Here is a 17,429-nt window from a genome sequence, read left to right as displayed (position 1 = left end):
TCACCGGCTCTAGAGGTTAGTATGACGCTCGGCTGAGATCAAATCCTTTCATCTAGATCCCGAGCAAAAAGTGAAAATAAATCCTCATCAAAAAGACAGAGTCGAAGAGGAGGAAGAGAAGGGAGAGAGTGATTGTCAGTCCAGGCTGGAAGCGGAGGAGTGGATCCTCAGCGCTGACTGGATTAAGAAGGTCAATCCACCAGTGAGCCGTGAGGATGGAGCTGAATCAATGACCGAGGCTCTGAGAGGAGCCAGAACCAGAAGGAGCATCCTGGAGAGGATCTCGGCCTTCTAAACTTTTCCCAAGGTTTTAGATTTCACAGGAAGGGAAGTGAAGGAGCTCCAGGGTCGAGAACCTGGATATCAGACTGGACTCAGTGCTGGAGGTTTCTCTGATGGAGAAGAAGAATCCCAACGTGTGGTTGATGTAGTTGATGAGAGAATGTGGAGGAAACAACTTCTTATCTGCTTCAAACTGCAGCTGCTGGTCAGGAGAAAGATGAAGAACATCTTTTCTACGGGAGCCTTGAGGGACAAACTGCCCTTCCCTCACTAGCTCGGCCCTGCAGAGGTAAAGTAATAAATCCAGAGAGCAGGAGGAACTTGTTTATTCTGCTCACAGCTTGTTCGTTAGAAGATGAACCTCGACTCCTTTTCCTCTCTTCTGCACATTAACACTGAAACGACGTGAAAACACAGGAAGCCTCCAAATCTCGTTAGTGGGAGAGAATCCGGTAGGAAACCAATTAGTGGGACCTCCACATCAAAGGCGGCTGCGCCAGTCAAGGTAAAGTTTTCACAGCTCAAACTTCATATCGACCTGGAATAAAGTCCCCCACCCCCCCCCCCCCCCCCCCGCAGCGGAATATGAAGATTAGACCGAAGGTGAACGTCAATGCATTGAAAGTCTTTACTCACAGTCTATGTTCTAAACGTGCATAAGAAACTCTGGTGGCCTCAAGAGTCACGTTTTAAAAACATATGTTTCTACAATTAACTATATGTAAAAGAGAAAAAAATAATTTATTAGATTTAGTAATTAAATTGCTAATTTAGTCAATAAATCTACTTTTTTCTAATTTAGATCACAGGGAAAATCACGTGACTCAAGTTATACTGAGTTTAAAATTAGATTATAAATCACAAGAAAACTTGAACTTGATAAATTGATATTGTTTTTGTTTTTGTAGATATCATATCATCATCGACGATTAAATGTTTATGCTCGTCTATTTGAGGTGTTACGGTAAAGGTGCGCCGAGTGCACCGTAACACTCTAATAAACAAGCCTCAGATTTGTGTTTTGGCTTTTGTAGTTGTGTTGTTGTGGCTTTTGCATTCATCTTTTGTGTTGTGAGCTTGTGTGCGATGTATTGTGTGTTGACCCTGTACTGAGTCTGCTGTTGTCAAGTCAGCAGGAGACAGAGGACTCAATGTGTTTCTGAGGCAGAGTCTGTACATTTGGTTCCTCTTCCTCAACCCCCCCCCCCCCACTGGCATGAGCAGACATGTCATTACTTTGTCCTCTGATGTTCTTTGTGTACATGCAGATGACGACTGGTCACATGTTCAGGAGCTGCAGAGGATTATTGTGATTACAGAGTCAGGAAATCACTGGAACAGAAAACTGTCTCTAATTGCTTGTGTTTGAAAATAGCCGGCGTTGCAGATAAGTCAGTGAACGATTATGCAGATAAGCAGACGATGCTTTGTTGGTAATTATACAGCAATTTCTCAACGTAGAACAGAACATATACGTTTATATATATATATATAAATGTATATTATAATGTGTGACAGGGTGGGTGGGATTCAGAGCCGAGGAGGGAACGAGCAGGATTCAGAGGAAAGGTGTTTGTGGAGGAAGACAAAGGAAGGGAGCAGGGGATTGAGAGGTCTGTAGGTTATCACCTCTTTTGATTAGAGCGGGTGAAATCACACAGTTTACAGAGGCAGCTCCTCACGGCACTCATCACCAGGTAGAGAACAAGACACTGAAATGGATTGAAATGGAGCAGTTTAAGAGAAAGTGGACAAAATGTATAACATTCACCTCCAGCTGAGTTCTTTTGTCTCTCTGCAAATGATTTCATTAGTCACAGACGAACGCCGCCTCTGTGGTAATATGTGGGAGGTGTGTGTGTTTGTGTGTTTGTGTGTGTGTTTGTATCGAGAGAGAGAGTGAGGGAGAGAGAGATAGAGAGAGAGAGAGAGGAGTGGGTGGAGGAGTAGGGGGGGGTGAAAAACCCTGCAAATGTTTCGAGTTCAATCTGGAACACAGCAGCAACAAATGTTATTCTGGATTCCAGCCCAGGCATTATGATGAAGTGTGTGTGTCTGTGTGTAAGTGTGTGTGTCTTTATGTGTGTACGTGTGTGTGTGTGTGTGTGTGTACGTGTGTGTGTGTGTGTGTGTGTGTGTGTGTGTGTGTGTGTGTGTGTGAGAGAGAGTGTGTGTGGGCTAGAGCCAGGTCTGTATTAGGCTAAATGTCGTTTCTGAGGTTCTGGTTAAGATAAGGGGGAAAATGGTGATTGTGGTTACGTTGAGGTTAGAGTTGTTACGTTGGGTTAGGGTTAGGGTTGCTTCTTCTACATGATCTCTCACCACAGAGTCAATTTCACTCTGTAGAATATTGTTTTAAACAATGTTTGTATAGTTATTTGCAGGACGGAAAGATCCACGGCTTCAAATCCCGGAGAATCCTGGGGTTTGGTTGCCAAACTTCAATTTGTGTAATACAGAAATCACACCAGAAATCCACGCAGGAGCAGTCACACAACTGACACGCAACAGACACACTCATCGTGTGAACAACAGAAGCACACGAGAAGCAGCGGTTGCGTTTGTGTGTAGATGTGTGTCTGTGTGTGTCCTAATTCTTCAGCCTGTCAGGATGATTAACAGACACACACACATCCCTGCTGCTGGATGCAGGAGTTCCAGCGAGTGGACCTGGAGGAGCGGAGGTGTCACAGCTCAGACGCACTGACATTGAAGTTTTGTTTAAAAAGAAAACAGCACTTGATCCTGTCGGAGGAGTTAATGGAGTTCGGAGGAGAACGTGTCGGGAGCCGCAGCCGCCTCAGCGCGGTGATGGATGAACCAGGCCCCGCTCCTCTAATGAGGTCAGTAATTAACCACTACTCCCAGTACTTACTCGATTTAATGGATTCATTAGGAAATATGTCCGCTGCGTGTCAACACGACGGAACGGGAAGTTGCTATTAACTCCGTTTCTTTAAAGGTTAAAGGTGAGAGTTGTGTCAAGTAAATGGAAAATGTTCCTCATTAAAATGGAAATAACGTTTTTATCAGGATCATCGAAGGAGGAAAAAAGATATGTAAACATAAAGTCCTTCACGTTTGATCACTAAAATCAAATCAGTCAATTTTGAAACAAAGTCAAAATTTAAAGCAAATGCGTTTGTGAGCCGCCATCGCACAAGAGGCACACATCATGAAGGACACACACAATTCACTCCAGTACAAACACTTCTATCTACAATCTGTCATGTGTGAACACCATCCCTCTTATTTATAAACCCGTCTACAGGTCTCTTGGTACAAAGGTCGTCCTGAGTGCGTCTCCTTCAGAATCCAACTCATCCTCTTGTGTCTGTTGTGCGTCTCCTTCAGAATCCAACTCATCCTCTTGTGTCTGTTGTGCGTCTCCTTCAGAATCTAACTCATCCTCTTGTGTCTGTTGTGCGTCTCCTTCGCTCTTTGTCGCCTCCAAAAAGCTTGAAACATCTCATGACTCTAATTCAAACCGGATCAGGCGACTCTTTGTGCCAGAAGCTCCTGGAGCACCGGAGCGTCTCTGAAGGTCTCCTCACAGATTCGCCTGCCACCTCCAATCAAACAGGAATCTGGGTCTTTTATTTAAAACAGTTCGTCTGCAGGCGAATATCACAACTGTCGAGCAGAGGGAGTCGCAGACGCCTCAGATATTTACAAAGTTCTGATTATGTTGAAGCTTTATCATCCTCATGTGGGTGTGTCCAAATAGTCCGTCCACATTTAGCTCTTTAACCCTTTTGACAGGCGTTTTCCAGCTTTGTGCAAAATGCTCTTTGCAAAAGTCCAAATTAAAAACCTCTTTTCCCACCAAAGGTCTAAGAATCGTTTTTCAATACACGTTACATGTTGTTGCTGATGATATTATTCTATATGTGTCAGAATCTGACTCCAGGATGACGTCTAACTTTCACTCCTGTCTCTGCCTTCACCAGTAAGTGTGACCGTCCTGCTGTATGAATTTTAAATGGCAGCTATAATGATCCTGCTGAGGCATACAAAAATAATAATCGCGCAATACGGACAAAAAAAAGACCATAAAACTATTGTGCAGTTGAAAACTCTCCAGTTCAACCAGTTCAGACCGGTTGTTAACGTCCATCCTGAGACACACAAGCTCACACCAGGTTTTCAAATGCAACGTGACAACTTGTGATAAGATCTCACTTCATTGTTGCATGTGCAAATGATAATGTATAATCACATCATGTGTGTTTGCTTAGACCAATTTATGATGTTTATGATGTCATGAGCCAATATTTGTGTGTGTTGCATTCACACAACAAAAGATGGAAACAAGCGTCCCAGACCAATGTGGACCAACTCACAGATCGGATCTCAGGACGCATTGTGGTGCGTTCAAACGTGAACTCAGCCCTGAACTCGTGGGATCAGATCCCTCAGGACATACGTTCATATCAGGGCCCAAGGCCACAACACTTTCAAAAGAGAAAATGATTGAAGTCTTCTTCATTCTCTGTGGTTTGGAGCCTTCAAGAGTCAAGAAGAAGGAACATCCTCCCGTCTCTCATCTGCAGAAACTAAGATAAAACGATTACAATTTAAATTCTGGGATGTTCAGGCTGTTCTCAAGCAGTCCAGTCTCTGTCTCAGCGTCAAAGACAATAACCACAGGTTTAATTAAGATGTTCTGGACCACAACAACCTGAGTCTCTGCTTCTCTTTGAAACACACACAGCCTGAATATAAATCCCTTCTGTTCCAGCTGCTCCCACGACCGACTCACTCTCTGACCTAAACACTAATAAACATGTCACCGGTCTGGAACCGGTTCCAGCTCCACCGCTCCTCCACAGAACCAACACACAGGGAGGAAACAGAATAATCCCGTCATTCACCGGCTCATGAATAAATTGCTTCTCGTCACTCAAAGTTCTTTTCTGCTGCTTTCCCTGATAAACTGTTGTGTCGAGGAAATTCAATCTGCCAGCTTTTCATTCTTCTCTCACTTCTCCTCTCTGCTTCATCGTCGCTGCACCGGGACAAAGCGTCAGAGTTGGTTCCAGCTACAAAGGACAGGGGATAATTAATGGGTTCCACTGGCCTCCTAATTGAGTCATGGATTCTCTCTATTTGCTCTAATCACATTCAGTGGCTGGTTTAATCACCTCTGGACTGAGTGCAGGTGGGAACATCTAACCATCTCTGGATTAGGACAGAGATCTAGAGTCTAATGAGTGAAGAAGCAGAGTCCAGGGAGAAGCAATCAACACTTGGTCTGTCAGAGGTTCACAGGGCCGCGTGGAGGAGACCCTGCTGTGAGGTGAGAGCTGCTGTCACAGCTTCACCGAGGTCTGAACCTTTTCCTGAGAAGAGGGAGAGCGAGTGGGCGTGTTGAGGACGTGACGGATCCTGAAGATCACAAATATCTCAGGATGAAAAGAAGAGCCAAAGAATTAGAAGACGCCAAAAATAAAAAAATAAGGGCTGAGTCAGCAGCTTCTTCTCCCACCGGGCTGATGATCTGCTGCTCCTTCTTCATATGTGACCAACACAATCAGGAAAATGTCCAGAATTTTCAGACATCTTCCAGAGTTCTGTCTGAAAACAGCTTATGAATATCATTTATAATCTAAAGTTTGTATTTCCTGTATGTTCACCTGCTGTGCAGATCGGTGAAGACTCGGTGGCTTCACCTGTCGAGCTCACTCGTCGGTTCTACTTCACAAACTGCTGAGGCTCGTTTAAGAACACAAAGTGTGTGCTCACCAGCCGATGTTGAACTCCACGTGTGCGTCGAACAGAGCGACCACGGGGGCGGAGGCGGCTCTCCAGCCCCGGACCCTGGACCGGATCAGCCCCTCCTGCTTGTCGTGGTGGACCAGCTTGATGAAGTCTGGGCCGTGCTGCGTGTTGGTCTCGTCCACGAAGCTCTGCAGGTGCTCCTTCAGCTCCACTGGGGGGGGAGGGCACACACAGACACACACACACACACACACAGAGAGACACACACACAGAGACACACAAAAGTTAAAGCAAAGTCAGAGAAGCTTGTTGAGTATTGGTCTTATCAACAAAGCGCCACAGCAACTCCCTGTGTGTGTGTGTGTCTGTGTGTGTGTGTGTGTGTGTGTGTGTGTGTGTGTGTGTGTGTGTGTGTGTGTGTGGACTCCTGAGGTTTGACTCTGACTTAAAACAATTAACCAACACATTTCACTTGAGTGCTGATACTTGTTCAGGTTTTATCTGCAACAACAAAAACACATTTACATTTCATGGGGCCGCATCGGAGTCGTGGAAACACAATGGAATGCACATAAGCTCATATTGAATGCACAAAAATGCTGAATTTACATAAAACCAAATACCACGACCAGGAGGAGGAGGAGGAGGAGGAGGAGGAGGGTGCTGAGTGCAGCACAAAGGAGGCAGAGCGAGGATGTGCAGGAGTAAACAGCAAAAGAAAAATAAAGTTCAGCAAAGTTTACCTAAAGTTAATTTGGTCCTAAATCGTAATAAAATAAAACGATAACCTTGTTGGTGAAGGAAACAACGTGTTCCCAACTTTGTGTTTCAACACAACAGAGCCTCCACCAATCTAAATGGTCCCAGTGGAAGATCCTGACTGGTCTGCACTTCAGTCCCATTCTTCCACCCCCGGGAGGAACTGGAGCTCCGGCAGCAGACTGGCTCTTATCAGGCAGCAGCAGAGCTCCACCTCCATCCTGAGGGTGATGGGATCAAATCTCTGCAGTCGGGTCCCAAAGCCTTTTGAGAAGCTTTCTTTAAGATGAGGGAACACTGATAACTCAGCCACTGCAGTGATTTCAGAATGTTTATTTATCACGTGTAATTATGACAAAGTGTGGTAGTTTGAATCCTGTTTGACTCCTTCAAGTCAGTTTGCCCTCTAACTAAACGCTCTGACAGATACAACATGTGCTTCTCTGTAAACAGACATAATTGAAATGTATTTGTTCAGTTGAAAGACTTGGAAAGAGACGAATCTGAAAGTCGGTGTGACGCAGGTTTTTATCATAAAGAAGATAAATGAAGTGTTTCTGTCTCTAGTGAGATAAACAGGGTTTTAGAGAACGTTCTTGAAATGTCACTTTCACATTTGGATAATAGCAGCAACAGCCTCAGTTTCACAATGAACCAAACACTCCCACACCTCATGACGACACATGTATGAAACGCTAGCTGCTTGGTGAAGGTAAAAGTTTCACTATGAGAAATCACAATACACACAGGGGAAGGTTTGTTTTGTTGCTCTCTGCAGAAATGTGCCCCCCAGAACTGCCACAGTCAACAATCAATCCAACAGTTAATGAGGTTTCAAATCACTGACTCACCAACATCTCCAGCTTAATAAGAACATTGAGATGAGAAGAAAACAGGAAACAGATCTAAAGGTTGTTATAAAAATGGTTTGGCAGGAAATCATGGAGCTCACGTGCACATTGTTCTGATTATGCTCAGATATGTTGTGCGTTTGTGTTTTTTTAGTGTCACTCCTGTTTTTCTTCATGGATGATTTCAAACATGCTTTGCACACATTCACGTAGACAAAAGGAAAACACACACACACAGACACACACGCCCCACAATGGGACAGCGTACATCTTTTTCTTGTTGTTATATGTGTGTGTTGTAATCCTGCCCACAGGCTCCAGCTACTGCCCTCCTCTCTATTCATTAGGAGCATCAGCCTGGATTCTGAACTCCCTCTGTTTCCCTCTAATGAGCCCCAGTCTGCTGCTGCTGACCTGGAGGAGCGATGGGCTCGTTTCAAACTGGACTGGGGAGTGTTGGAAACTTTTGTGTTTCATGCACACCGGAGCTAAAAGCACCACCAAGGTCCCACAGACTCCTTATTGAACCACTTTGAAATTCAACAGGGTCAGAAACATACCTGGAATATTCTCTGAGGCATCAACATGAACCATGACAGAGGAAAACAAACAGGTTTGAGTTTCCTTTTAGGTTTGGTCTTTGTTTCCGATTTGGAGAAATCTTCAGTGCAGTTTATTGTCCATTAAAAAACAGTTGTTTCATTTCCTCTCTGGTTGAATCTTTCCAAAGTCTAATAAAAAAAGTTTCCTCTGAGCTCGAGCTCCAGGCGTCAATAAGACAGATTTCTAACATATGTTACAGACTCATTTCAAAGATGTGAGGATCATGGGAGTGTTTTTTGTCGTCTGTTGTAAAACCCACAACTCTTTGTAATTACAATACAACATCCGATTGGAATGTGACTCAGAGGAGCTCAAACCTCAACAGTCCCTAAAATCTAATGAAGCTAAATTTACACACACTCATAAATATCAGTTTCCTAAATGTGACGGATTGTTTTGATCAAGACTCAAGATTTACTGAGTGGGAAATCATTAAAAAGTCTCTTGCTCCGGATTCACAGTGAAAAGTTACGAGTTGTTTTCTGACTCGAACCACAAACCTCCACCAAGTTTCATAGAAAATCATCCAGTAGATTTTCTTTATAACCAACAAACTATCATAAAAACAAACGTAGTGGAAAACTCTCCTTCAATTCAAACAAGCAGCTTAAGCCAATTTTAAATTCCCAGCTCCACAGTGGTTGTAGTTCCAGGTTTCTAACCCAATTTGTTTCCATAGACATTTAAATCCAGGACAGTTCACACGCTCAGGAATATATTTTATTGTTCTCTGAGAAATCAATGAAAATGATGAAAAATGTTCCGACCTCACAATGTTAAAGAAAGAAAAACAAATAAACCCCGGATCCACTTCCCAGTTTAATGAATTCTCCCCCGACTCCACGTCCTGCATCCGAGTTCCATCATAATCCGTCCAGTGGTTTTTTATAAGATCCAGCGAGCTGACAGACAAACAAATGAAAGCTGATAGAAAAATAACCTCACGGCTGGAGGTAAGAAAACACAATTAAATCAAGCGCACCTCCAGTTATCTAATTAAGGCTCAGACGTCTGGTTCACACTGTGAAACATGTTGACGCCCACGTGCAGCTGCGTCTGAACAACAGGAGACCAGTTCTCCACCAGTCCACTCCGAGACCTGGTGGGAGCGACTGGGCGTGTCCCACCACTGGAGAGGAGATTGATTCCTTTTTCACATTCTGCAGAAATCAAATGGTTTTTTAATATCTGTGAACATCCCCACCACAAACATCATTTTCAAATGAATGAGTGAAGTCATTAGGATCCGGTGTCTGTGAACCACTGACGTCTGGAACTCGTCTCAGATTCAGTTTTCATATTTTTGATAACACACACGTTTTGATAAATGTGAATAATACGTTTTTTAGGTTTACACAGCTCAGTGATCTTTAATCTGCACCTTGTGGAATTTTATGGATTAAACCTCAGACGTCTCGACTCATCAATCTTCTTTAATCTCAGAAAAACACAGAATAAACCTGACGAGCCTGGTTTGGGATTCAGGGAAGATTCTAGAGCAGCTCTGAGCAAAGAGGAGAAACTTTGACTTCACTGCGGAGGTGTGGTGGACCCTCAACTTAGTGTGACAGATTCTTTGACTGATAACGTTTCATTCCATTAATTTATTCATATGCACATTAATCATCATTCTATAAACGTGTTGAGCAGCTGCAGAGTTTTGGTCGTGAGGACTTTTGAGGTGATAACATTTAAATAACAAAGATTAAAGCAACGCAGACGACAGATGAAGAGTGAGACACGAGCTGTGCTGAGAAATGAGGAATCACAACAAACTAGAAATCCATTAAACCATAGAATGAACATGACACAGCGTATTCAGCATAAAGAGCATGATTAACAGATCAAGAGTGTTTTCATGTGATCTGGTTAGATTTGGGTTTTCACACCATATGAAGTGGTTCATTTGGATCAGCACCTTCAAGCACAGAGCGTCTTCATCGTGCAGACTGCAGCTGCTTCCTCCTCCTCTTCTCCTATCGTTTCATTCTGTCTCTACTTCAGCTGGATCCAGAATGAGACCACGAGCTTTGTTCTGCTGGTCCGCACCACGTGAGGTGTGAAAACCAGAATCCGAACCGGACACACGACTAATTTAGTTTAAATTAGTTTATGAACAAATCACAATAATTTCCTCTGAAGGTCGTCACAGATCTTTGTAGGAGGAAGACGTCTCATAATGATCCTGACGGCACCTCCTCTCACCTCCTGCCTCCACCCGAACCCTGTCCGCCCCCATTTCTCATAATTACAGCGTGTTTATGATCAATAAGCAACAATAGGATCAGGAGCGTTCGCTGAATTATCTCCCATCGATTCCCTTTATGACCCAGAACCTTGTTATTCAGCGTCAAGCAGGAGCATTAACTTAGATTTCCAATGAGGAGGAAACTGTAAGAGGGAATGATTGGAGGTAAATTATGAACCTATCTCTCTCCCTGGTCGCTCACAACAACATGCATCCAACCTGTGGAAAGCACCAGAACTAAACTCTGTGTTGTTGAAGAGCAGAGAATCTGTGAAACCTGCAGCCGACTGGAGAACGGGCAGATTCCTCTTAACAGCAATTATAGATGAAATATGATCTGTGCAACGTGACGTGATTATTAACACCCGTCTTCCTGCAGACGATTCACACTCATGTCATAACTTTTATGTGTTTTCATACGCCAGTGATGCAGCTAATGTGTGAGCATGTCCCCGGTCCCGTATAAAACCAGTGGGACATTAAGCACAGACACTAACTCTCCCTCTAACTGCACTAACTACTGTTGGTGAACACTTGAGGAGATTTACATGTATTTGAAATTCATTCCAGCCGCAGTCGCTGCTTAGGCTGCGATTAGTGGAGGTTCTAAAGTCTAACAGAGGCCTCGTGGAGCCGGATGCACTGGATCCACTTAACGCTGCTGCTGCTACAGACACAGGATTGAACAACACAACGCTGTGGTGTGGTGGTTGTGTGTCTGCACAACGACAACATGGAGAAGAAGGGATCATAAGGTTTCATTTGATTGTTTATTTTCTGCTTTGGTTCATGTCTCATATGCTAACATGGAGGACCTATGACAGTCAGCCACCAGAGGGCGATAGACGAATGGCTTCACTTTAGAGGAGGCGTCATGTCGTCCATCTTTAAATGACACACCCGGGCTGAAACATCATGATTGACAGCTGAGACTGACCAGTGATTGGTCGAGTGTGTGGATGGGCGGGACCTCAACACTCCGTCTCCTCCCCGAATACTGTGCAGACGTGAGGAAGAGGAGACTCGTCATCCATCTTAATTTATGATCTACGGGCCAAACTAAACAACATCCAACCTAATTTTGATCAGGTGTTATTCACTGTGATCAATACATGTCAAGAAAGCATCAAAGCAAATGTAGAATATGTTGTGGGAAAACTATCAGGATCAAATTTAACTGCAGGAAATCAACTGGTTTCTTATAGATGTTCATATTGGTGCAGAATTTCCATCGCAATCATAACAAGTGGTTGATTTCAGGAGAAACTGTCGAGACTTAAATCCAAGTGGGACACGAGTGCGAGCTCTGAGTTTAAATGAGCCTTAGCTTTAAGTGTCAGAACTCGTGTCCCCTGGGGGCGGGGGGGGGGGGGGGGGGTCTCAGTGTGAAACGAGTCGTGCATCAGGACGGGTTCTTACGGCTGCTGCTGTGGTCGTCCACCAGGATGATCTCCTTCAGCAGGTGGGAGGGCGTCCTCTGGATGGCGGTGTGGACGGAGCGCAGCAGCACCGACAGGGCCTCGTTCACGAAGATGAAGATGATGCTGAGCTGAGGAAGGTCGGAGGAATACGACAGGTTTCTGCAGCTGGAGAGGGGGGGGAGGGGGGGGGGAGACAAACAAAGTAAACCATCAGCCCATTAGAGGCTGGAGCCATGGGAGGAAGATACCATCGTATCTCATATTGATGAATTAATCAATCACCGGTGTGACCATCGATCGGCCGACTCACCCGTCAGGTCTGAGATCTGCTATCGGGCGAGTGAGGGAGAGGCGGTCGCTCAGGTAACCATTGTAGCCATAGTAGCGGAACTTCTTGAGGGCGACCCTCCGACTCTCGGGGCCGAGGTCGTGACCCCAGTGTTTGAAGAGCGAGAGGGCGGGGTCCGAGGCCAGGTCTGAGGAAGACGCCAAGTCCTCGCCGTCCTTCAGAGGCGTGTCTGTGGAGAGAGAGAGAGAGAGAGAGAGAGAGAGAGAGAGAGAGAGGGGTTGGTTGCATTTTGTGGCTGTTTTTAAGAAGTCAATTTGAATAGATCGGAGTTCCCCCCCCCCCCAGTGCCACCACAGAGCGGCTTGCTGTCAGACGCCCTGAGCTGCCTGAGCGACCTGATGACAGATGAGCGTCCTTCACCTCCAATCAGGAGGCTTCGCTGGGAGGATGACAGAGCGGCCGCCACGTCTGCTCGGTGACCAATAAACCAAACCTGCTGGTTGAGGGATGAGATCATCTGAGCAGCACAGGGGAAACGGAGCGGAACTTAAACCTTATGTTAGGGCGGTGTGGCCTAGGGGGTAGAGTGGTCGTTCTCCAACAAGAAGGTTGCCGGTTCAGCCCCCACTCTTTCCCATCTGCATGCTGAGGTGTCCTTGGCAAAATACTGAACCCCTCAAATGGCCCCTCATAAATGTTGAGTGTACTAATCTGACAGACACGTTCTGCAGACGAGCTGGAAATAAATAAAGAATAAAAAACAAACTCGAGGTTTTTCTGGAACTTTTGATTTAATGTGAATCATCGCTCACAAAGAGATGAGACGTCTAAGAAGAGATTCTCTCTCGTCACGATTCCAAACACGAGTTGCTCTTTCCCCGTACGGTGGCAGATCTGGGGCGACGCGGCCGCAGAATACAAACCAGCCGGTTTGGTGTTTGTCCGAGTGGCTGGAAGACGTGGATCATCCCAGAGAGATGAAATACTCATGAGCCGGAGTCCCGGGACGCCCAGGTGCTGGCGGAGGTGAGAGAGTCAACAGGAGGTGCTCGACCCGTAAAATAACATTTGCTCCACATCAAGCTGGAGAGCAACATCCTCAACACATTCACATCAACGTGTCCTGAATCATTAAACGTGTTTTCCTCCTCACTTTTTAATATGGATGAATAAACTATGACGGGACCCTCGGGGCCGGGCCTGCACATCTGGGGGCCACAGCCAGGATGAGATCGGGTCCTGTCTCACAGATATATATAGTCACAGAGGCAGTTACTGTATATATGAAATTACATCCCTAATTAATAAAGTCTATTTAAGCATTTTATGAATTAATAACACACTGAACCGGCTGCATTACATCGGCAAACGTTAACTCTGGATAAATAAACCGACTTCTACTTTTCAATGGAGAATGAAGGTTGGTGGAGGTTAATGTGGGAGCAGTGTGAACTCATCACTTCTCTAAGTTTCTCATTACAGTGGATGAACGTTCATAATTCACTGACGACAACTTGTCATCCCTGTTTATCCAGTTAACACGATGTGGTTTGTTTGTTCCTCGTTTGCATCGAGCCCACCCGGTGAATAGAAATGAGGATTTAAGACGCCTGGCGACAGACGACTGACTCACTGAGCTTTGCAAAGTTTGTGTTTCTCTCTGAGAGAGGAGGTGATGACAAGCGGAGCCTGGAATAGATTTCACTGGGTTTCACTTGGGATGTGGAATCCAACCAGATGTTACTTTTCTTCTCGCTATTTCAACACCTGCTGAGTCACAGGCAGCTGCAGCTTCCTGTGACTCAAATCTCATTTAAACATCTTTATTCTGTTTTCCACAATAATGTTAGTTTAAATAAATGTGCTGTTAATAGTTTTGTATGATTAAATTGAAGAAACACAGCCTGCTGTCTGTCGGGCCGTGTGCCGGAGCCGGTGGGAGTGTGATTGACAGCAGGGGGCGGGGTCCCGGAGGTCCTGGTGTACAGGGAGACTTTGTGTTGTCTCCAGTGTCTGAGTGACATTTGCAGGTATGTTCCACTTCTGTTTAATGTGCTGCAGCCGAGCAGCTGATTATCCAGCCGGCTGACGTGAGCTCAGCAGCTTCCCCCAGCGAGTGTTTGTCTGGCTGCTCGTTCGCTGTGTTTGCACGTTGGATGGAGAGGAGAGCTCCCAGAGGACACTGCTGTGTGGAGGCTGCTTCCCTGCGACCTTGTGCTCTGTCGATGAGCGAGGACGTTACCGCTCCATCGTCCAACTAAAGTGCAGGAGCAGCTTTCTGTCCAACTGATGCAAACAAGCAGGAAATATGAAAAATGAGAATAGACGTCCGGTTTTGGATGAAGTGCGTTTTCCCGGGAAAGACTTCCTACCGCTTCTTCAATCATAAATATGGTAATAAATGTGATATTTAAACCTGCATTCATGTATTTCCTCAAAGAACAGTCATATCATTTAGTTTTGAGCTCATAAAACACATTTAAGTGATCGTTACAGAGCCATGCATGAGGTGAATGAGCTCATCTTGTTGCTGAACGATCCAATGAGCACAAGCAGGGAGGCGAATAAAACATTTGGTCGAAATTTGGACGAAACCCGAAACTGCTTCATATCGTTTATTCTCCTCATTCGACTCTTTGTCCAACGTCCCTCTTTCCTCTGAAGGTCTGTGAAGTGGCTGCTCTCCTTCCTGCAGCTGAAAGGCTTTTCATTGGTCTGAAGGGCAGCGCTCTCCTCCCGGCCTCGGGATGAGCAGCCGCTCACTGACGGGTTCTTCTCTCTGCTGCTCCGGAGGTTTCAGGAGGTTTAAGTTTAAAGAGCTGAAAGGAAGCGGAGGCTGGACGGCGTGAACAAGACTGTGTGAGGTTTCTCAGATTTACCCGAGAGGCAGAAGGACAGAAGCAGTTTCTTATGTCCTGCCCCCCCCCCCCCCCAGCACTCTGTCCGACATGTTTCATTATTAATTTGGTCCGGAGGAATCAAGTGGAGCGGCCACGAGGCTTTGTGTGTCTGTGTGTGTGTATTACAGTACCTACAGTAAAGTGTGTGTTTGTGCAGTCGTCACATGGACACACTGCTCAGTTCACATGTTTCCATTCACACTCTGCATGTGTGTGAACTGTCGAGGAAGTTATTTACAAGTTAAGAGCAAATAAATATCAGTTCAAGATAATTTCAAGATCTCACACACACACATACACACTACAGTTGAAAGCACGACTCTCTATTCATCTGCAACCTGACAGAGCCTGGGGGGGGGGGGGGGGGGGGGGGGTCAGAGGTCAACACACACGGGTGCAGCTCACTGTTCAGTCTGGCAGCTTCTCCGGCTCCACAGTAAACAGCGTCGCTTTGTTCTGTGATATCGCTGCTGGAGAGAGACTTGGCTGCTCGTCACTGTCTGTTCAGCTGTGATCACACACACACACACACACACACACACACACACACACACACACACACACACACACACACACACACACACACACACACACACACACACACACACACACACACACACACACACACACACACACACACACACACACACACACACACACACACACACACACACACACACACACAAAAGTTCCCAAAGAGACACAGAGGGGAACGATTTTGGAAAGAAAGTCAGAACCACCAACAAAAGGATTCAACTTATTTACTATGTTAAAAAAGTAACTCCACTCTCTCAGACACATGGTAGACACCCCCCCCCCCCCCCCGCTGCTGTTTCCCTCCCCCAGCCTGTTCACTTTGAATCCAGACTCATGAGATCAATGTGACCTTGGAAATCTTATCACTTCATCTTCGTGACAAATGGTCAAACTTTGAGAAAATGTCCTAAAGTTAAACTTGATTTATCATGTTCAAGTGTCGTGAGGCCACAGTGACCTTTGACCTTCAACCACAAACTCCAATCAGTTCATCCTTGAGTTTAATGTTTGAACAAAGTCTGAAGAAATTCCCTCAACATGTTCATGAGGAATCGAGTTTACAAGAACCAGACGAACGTATAACCAGGAGAACATCAGGCAGGGTGAGGGAGAAGAAAGTGAACAGACAAAATAAAATAAAAAGATAGAATTCAACGGGGAGACAGGAGAGAAAAGCCAGAGGTGTGATAAATGGATGAGGGGGAGGAGAGGCAGAGAGAGGGATGAAGGAGGAGGAGGAGAGGCAGAGAGGGATGAAGGAGGAGGAGAGGCAGAGAGGGATGAAAGGCAGAGAGAGGGATGAAGAGGAGGAGGAGAGGCAGAGAGGGATGAAAGCTAGAGAGAGGGATGAAGAGGAGGAGGTGAGGCAGAGAGAGGGATGTGGAGGAGGAGAGGCAGAGAGAGGGATGAGGAGGAGGAGGAGAGGCAGAGAGGGGGAGAGGCCGAGAGGGATGAAAGCTAGAGAGAGGGATGAAGAGGAGGAGGTGAGGCAGAGAGAGGGATGAGGAGAGGCAGAGAGAGGGATGAGGAGGAGGAGGAGGAGAAACAGAGAGGGGGATAAGGAGGAGAAGAAGCGGAGAGAGGGATGAGGAGAGGCCGAGAGAGGGATGGGGAGGAGGGGGAGGAGAAACAGAGAGGGGGATGAGGAGGAGAAGAGGCAGAGAGAGGGATGAGGAGGGATGAGGAGGGATGAGGAGGAGGAGGAGAAACAGAGAGGGGGAGAGGAGGAGAAGAGGCAGAGAGAGGGATGAGGAGGAGGAGGAGAGGCAGAGAGAGGGATGTGGAGGAGGAGGAGAGGCAGAGAGAGGGATGAGGAGGAGGAGGAGAGGCAGAGAGAGGGATGACGTGGAGGAGAGGTAGAGAGAGGGATGAGGAGAGATGAGGAGGAGGAGAGGCAGAGAGGGGGATGTGGAGGAGGAGGAGAGGCAGAGAGGGGGATGAGGAGGAGGAGGAGAGGCAGAGAGGGGGATGAGGAGGAGGAGGAGAGGCAGAGAGGGGGATGAGGAGGAGGAGGAGGAGAGTAAAGGGGGGTGCTCATCCCTGGTGAACTGTAAACTGGGCGATGCTGAGCTCTGTCACATCAGCTCTCAGAGACACTCACTGTTTATTAACTCAGACACCACGATGGCTCTTTGTGTGCGTGTGTGTACACACAGACACACACGCACACATGCAAACACACACAAACAAACACACACACACACAGAGACCTGAGGCAGGCCTGCTCTGACCACAGCCTGATGGATCAGGAGCGAGTCGCTCTGTGGCTGACAGGGGGGGTGTGTGATCAGATGTGTACATGTGAACAGGAATCTGCTT

General features: G+C 46.2%; 1 protein-coding gene across 1 annotated transcript in view; it reads right to left on the bottom strand.

Annotated features, from left to right (window-relative positions):
* Positions 1-17,429, bottom strand: part of LOC133954625 (polypeptide N-acetylgalactosaminyltransferase 18-like) — a 79,516-nt gene that overhangs the window by 23,933 nt on the left and 38,154 nt on the right. Inside the window, exons 2-4 of the mRNA XM_062389039.1 lie at positions 12,196-12,403; positions 11,884-12,050; positions 6,028-6,214 (exon numbers count right to left, since the gene is read on the bottom strand). Of these exons, the coding sequence (XP_062245023.1) occupies positions 6,028-6,214; positions 11,884-12,050; positions 12,196-12,403 (562 nt within the window). The remainder of the gene's footprint in view (positions 1-6,027; positions 6,215-11,883; positions 12,051-12,195; positions 12,404-17,429) is intronic.

The sequence above is a fragment of the Platichthys flesus genome, chromosome 6 (assembly GCF_949316205.1).
Source record: "Platichthys flesus chromosome 6, fPlaFle2.1, whole genome shotgun sequence".
NCBI lineage: Eukaryota > Metazoa > Chordata > Actinopteri > Pleuronectiformes > Pleuronectidae > Platichthys > Platichthys flesus.
The sequence above is the reverse complement of the archived record's forward strand: the minus strand, read 5'-3'. Positions and strand labels throughout refer to the sequence as shown.